Below are 5,217 nucleotides of genomic sequence, written 5' to 3'. Positions count from 1 at the left end.
CGTTGATTGTTGTCCAAGCCGCCACGAAGCGGCTCAGCTTGTTACACGATGCCGACATTTGTGACACCCATGGACCCCAGGCAACAACCATACAACCGCCGTGTTTTGAACCCCTGCAAAAATGGTGCAAAGCCCATCGACCTAGCCACCGTCGACACACAATCAGCAACGCGTGTTGCACAATCGCTGCACAGCACGCGCGCCCCTCCTCATGAGGACAGCGCCGCCTTGACCAGCGAGCTGACCAGCTTGTTGTCCGCCCGCCCCTGCGTTTTCGCTTGCACGGCCTTCATCACCGCCCCCATCTGCTTCGGCGACGTGGCGCCGACCTCAGCCACGGCCGCGGACACTATGGCCTTGACCTCATCCTCCGACAGCTGCTGCGGCAGGTACCCCTCGAGCAGCTTCAGCTCGGCTTCCTCCTTGGCCACCAAGTCATCCCGCCCGCCTATTGAGGTCGGTAAACAATAATTGGGGTATTGTGGAGGGGGGTGGATCCGGGAGAAACGACTGATCAGAAGCAACAACCGCAAGCTACTTGCGGGATGACACCCGCTATACAAGGTTGCCGCCTTGCTCCTTAACGCACGCTCCGCAATGCCGCGCACAGCTGCACAACACCCCTCGGCCCGCAAGCAGGCATGCTGGCAAGCCCGCTTGCGTGTGCGAACCCAGTTGTTGGACGACACACCTACAGCACACACAGGGGTGCGCACCTTGCTTGTAGCTGTCAATCGAGTCTCGCCGCTGCTTGGCCAGCTTCTGGACCACGCTGATGACGTCATCGTCCCCCAGCGCCTTGCTGCCCTCCCTCAATTCGATCTCCCGCTGCTTCAGGGCCGCGTTAAGGAATCGAATGGCGTCAAGCCTGCAGATCATGAGGGTGACGGTGACAGTAGTGGCACACATAATGCATACGCTTTACTGCATGCGGCGGTGTGTGCGTGTTTGGGGTGGGCGCTGGAGAGCAATGAGCAGGCGTCCAGCTGGGGAGGAGACTGGTTGGGGAAGGCAAGCGGGGGTCTGCCCCGCTCGCCGCGGGCAGGGCATGCACTCCATTGTCACACCTGGCAGTGTCTTTGGCTTTCATGGCTGCCTTCATGTCATCCTTGATGCGAGCCACCAAGGAGGACTCGCCCGGGGCCTCGGCGCGCACGGCAAGCAGCCGTGCGGGGCCGCGCACGGCGGAGGCGCGGCCAGCAGCGCGTGCGGCGGCAGCGCAGGGGCGCGACCTCCCAAGCAGACCGCGAGCTACCGCACGTGCAATGCAATTGGTAAGCATCGTGTTATTGAGGAAGCACTAAGCCGGAGAAAGGCTCTGGCTAGATCGATCGTAGGTAATCCCCGAGGCAAACAAAGCTAATGAGGTTTGCAACCATCAATCGAAAACCAAATCAGTGGCCTGGTCGGGTGGGCGACGACCGCGCATGGATATCACTTGTACACCTGCTCGGCCGCTTCTGCAGCACGCGCAGTGCCCCTGCAGTTATGGACCTTGCATCAGCGTTCTTTCATCGTCGGTAGCTATACAAACATTGATAGAGGTGAGGGCAGGCTTGTAACCGACGCACACATTGGTGACCCATTGGGCAGTATACGGTATGCTGACAAGGTTTGACTGATTTGACTGGCAATGCCCCACGGCCAAGCCCAGGGTTGCACACGTGGCTGATTCATCCAATATCAGCAGCCACATACATGTGCGAACAATTGATATGGCCACATTGCATGGGTCGTCTTGCCTTGATGTGCTGTGTTTGACACTCTGAATACTCCTGCAGCTGGTGGGGGTGCTGGCATGACGCTCTCGAATATAATCGACTTTATTGGATGACGTCTCTCATCCTGGGCCGCTGACCGTGTGCTGCGCTCCGTTTGCAGGCATCGCAGCTTGTTGGGGAAGGCTGCAGCGCCGGGGGTGTCACGGTGAGCCACTCGAATGATCGAAATCGCATGCCATGCCCAAGCCAAGCGCATGCGATACGGGCGAAAAGAGCCGCTGGCTGCCCATTGCACTTGACCAACACGTCTGCGGGAGTGGTGACGAGCACTGGTGTCGCGACATGGGACCAAACCAGTGCATCGCCAACACCGGGCGTGTGCGTGCTTTGCCAGGTGTGGCAGCTCACGCCGCGTTCCAGGCGAACAGCTGATTAAAGCACGTGTGCATACAAACACGGAGTCCTGATACGCTGAACAGTCACTTTGCCACAGTCCATACATATATGTGCGATTGAACGATCTTTTGATCTGACACCGCAGCCTGCGTTCTGCAGACAGTAGTGTGACTTGAACACATCGTAAACAGCGCGAGACCAGCCGTGCACGTAAGCAGCAGGGAGCACCGTCAGCTGCAACTCTCAACGCCGCTCACTCCTCACCCTCGCAGCACAGCACACGAGCAGCTGCGCCTGCGCCGGGGGCGCAGCCCCCTGCGGCGCAGCGGCCGCCGACGGCAGCCATGATGCTGAGCGGGCGCCCCAACAAGCATGCGCTCAACATCGTCGACCGCCCGATCCCCAAGGCGCGCGGCGAGGTGCCCACGGTCAGCTTCAGCGCCTACGCCTACCTTTTTGGGGAGTTAATATCATATGCAATGGACCGCGCCGCCAGCATATCGGAGCTGGAGGAGCGGTGAGGGGCGGGGAGGGGGTTGCTGGGAGCGGCGGCGTGTGCGCGGTGCGTGAGGCTCGCGTCTGCCCGCCCGACTCCCGCGCGTGCGGGCAAGCAGCGGTTGCGCCGCGCCGCGCGCGCAGCGCGCCCACCACAGCCACGGCCGCAGGCCGAGCGCGCCCCTGTCGGCGCGGCGCGCGACAGGGACGCCCTTCAGGCATGCGCAGCAGCGCGCTGTCCCAGCTGGGCCCTCCGCCCATCGACGCGGCATTGCCGCACGCCCTCCCGCCTCATCCCCATCAACCGCCGCAGGCTAGACAAGGTGGGCTACGAGGTGGGGACGCGGATGCTGGAGCTCATATCCTATAGAGAGAAGCAGGCAAGTTTTGGGCCGAACGCCTGATGTCTGCGGGCACTGGGCTTTGCGGCAGAGCCCCTGGGTTTTCTGTGGGGCTGACCAGCTGCTGCCCAGTCGCGTGCGCCTCCACGCGCCCGCTGCCCTTCAGAGCACCCTTTCCAGACATTCCGCAATGTCTGAACCCTAGGGTGCACGAAGGAATTGAATAGGTTGTCTTCCTATTGGACTTCAACACGTGCGCACGCGCCGCCCGCCTCAACCTGTAATTGCCACCTTCTCTCCCTGCGGCTGCCCTTCCCCAGGCGCAGCTCCCACCACCAACACCCCCAGCCAGCCCACTGCAACCGGCCGCCCTGCCCCTCCTCGCCCCCCTCCCCCCGCCCCCGCCCCTCCCAGGTCAAACGCAAGCCCGAGGTGCTGGACATCCTCAAGTTCATCCACAGCACCGCCTGGCCCGCGCTGTTCGGAAAGGCCGCGGACGACCTGCAGCAGGCCAACGCGGCTGACGACGAGTACATGATCAGCGACCACGACCTGCTGGTGGGGCGCCTTGCATGCAGCCGCATGGAGTGCACATCCTGTGTGTAGCTTTTACATATAAATATGTATGTTGTTTGAGCATAGAATTATTCATGAGTTTATGTATGTTTGAGGAACGAGGAAGCTGAGGGGACGTTTGGACAGCCTGCTGAAGGCATACAACTTCCACAAGGGTTGCTCGCCATCTCCAGTCGAAACTTTGTGCACAGTTGTTCGTTATGGTGGTGGGGGGGGGCCTTTGGTTTGACTGAAGGGCTGTGTTGTGGGCAGCTGAAACCAGGCTGTCGTCGCCAGCCGCAGCTGCCAGCAACCTAGCCCCCGCCGGCCAGAGGGCTGCCAACCCCTGTGGCCACCGGGCCCGCCCGGAGGAGGGGGTGTTTCAGCTTTTGACCCGCCCCCCCCGCACGCTTAATATGCGGCCGCGCCATGCCCCCGCACCTGCGGCATGGATCGCCGCCGCACGTTGGGGGGGTGCCGCAGGCAGCCTGGGGGCGTCGAAGATGCCCAGTGTGGCCGCAGTGCCTAATGCCTACTGCTTTTTGGGGGGATGAGGGGTTGATTGGCTGAGGGTCAGCGTTGTGAGCACCTGTGACTGTGGCAAATTGTTGTCAGGCACACCTGCCCGCAATGCCGCACCCGCCCTAAACCGCCGGCGAGAGGGCCTCCGACTTTGTGGCTGCCGGGCCCGCCCGGAGGGGGCGCTTTCGGAGTCCCAAACATACGCCCCTAGCGCTGCAGCGGCACGCCTCTGCGCCTGCAACAAGGCCGCCGCTTCGCCCTTGGACCGCTGCCACGGTTTTCTGGGGGGGGGGTCGTCCCGCAGGCAGCCTGTGGGCATTGAATATGCCCAGTGCGGCCGCCGTGTCTATGACCCGCTGGGTACCGCCAGTGGGCACTTTTTGGGGATGGTGCAGCGCGGTGGACCAAAGCTGACTAGCGTGCAACTGCACAACTGATAAGCCTGCATGCGCCTCGTTGGTACCCAGGGGGTTGAGTGACGCCTTGCCTCGCGCAGGTGGGGCGCTACATCAGCATACCCAAGAGCTACGCCACGTTTGTGCCCGGCAGCATCGTGGCGGGCATGGTCCGCGGCATGCTGAGCGCGGCAGGCTTCCCGGCCAGGCGAGAGGGCGTGCGTGCGTGCGTGGTTGCGTTCGCATGTGCTTGCATGTGTGTGGGCGATCACGTGGGTGGGCGAGCGCACGTGCGCATCTGCTTTGGGAAAAAGGAAGATGGTGCTGCCAGGGGCGGCGCATCGCGGGCGCGGCGTGCCGGGCGCAAGGGGGCGGACGGCGCGGCGAGAGATCCCGCGCGCGCCCTCTGAGGCAACGCGCCCGCGTTCGCCGGCCGCAGGGTGTCGGCGCACGCTGTGGAGCTGGCAGGCGGCGGGGGCAAGGGCGGCGGCGGCGGCGGCGGCAGGTCCAGCACGACGATCCTGGTCAAGTTTGACGCGTCGGTGATGCAGCGGCAGGCGGCGCTGGAGAGCGCGCGGCGGGGATAAGGGTTTTCGAGGCGCCTCGCGGGCGCGGCGCGGGCAGGGGCAGGGGCCAGGGCAGAGTGCGACCCCTCTTCGCTCTTCGCGGCGCGCTGCCCGGCCGCCTTCATTCTGCGGCGGCTACGCCGTGCGGCGCGCCGCCGCGCGGGGCGAGCAGTGGGCCCCAGGGCCAAGAGCCCTGATTGGGAAAACGCCAGCACCCGTCAGGGAC

At 63.7% G+C, this 5,217-nt stretch overlaps 2 protein-coding genes across 2 annotated transcripts; one reads left to right on the top strand and one right to left on the bottom strand.

The window, feature by feature from the left end:
- Positions 1 to 209: 209 nt before the first annotated feature.
- On the bottom strand, positions 210 to 1,090 carry MNEG_5841 (Uncharacterized protein yqeY; the record flags this gene model as incomplete). The annotated part of the gene is made up of 3 exons (XM_014045681.1): positions 210 to 448; positions 717 to 868; positions 1,068 to 1,090. The coding sequence occupies 3 exons, from the start codon at positions 1,088 to 1,090 to the stop codon at positions 210 to 212; spliced, it is 414 nt and encodes a 137-aa protein (XP_013901135.1).
- A 1,371-nt stretch (positions 1,091 to 2,461) lies between these two features.
- MNEG_5840 (Trafficking protein particle complex subunit 5) lies at positions 2,462 to 5,012 on the top strand (the record flags this gene model as incomplete). Its single annotated transcript, XM_014045680.1, has 5 exons — positions 2,462 to 2,634; positions 2,926 to 2,947; positions 3,368 to 3,511; positions 4,527 to 4,651; positions 4,865 to 5,012. 5 exons carry the CDS (start codon positions 2,462 to 2,464, stop codon positions 5,010 to 5,012), a joined length of 612 nt encoding a protein of 203 aa, XP_013901134.1.
- Between the last annotated feature and the right edge of the window lie 205 nt (positions 5,013 to 5,217).

This window comes from Monoraphidium neglectum (genome assembly GCF_000611645.1).
Source record: "Monoraphidium neglectum strain SAG 48.87 unplaced genomic scaffold scaffold00899, whole genome shotgun sequence".
Classification (NCBI taxonomy): Eukaryota; Viridiplantae; Chlorophyta; class Chlorophyceae; order Sphaeropleales; family Selenastraceae; genus Monoraphidium; species Monoraphidium neglectum.
The sequence above is the reverse complement of the archived record's forward strand: the minus strand, read 5'-3'. Positions and strand labels throughout refer to the sequence as shown.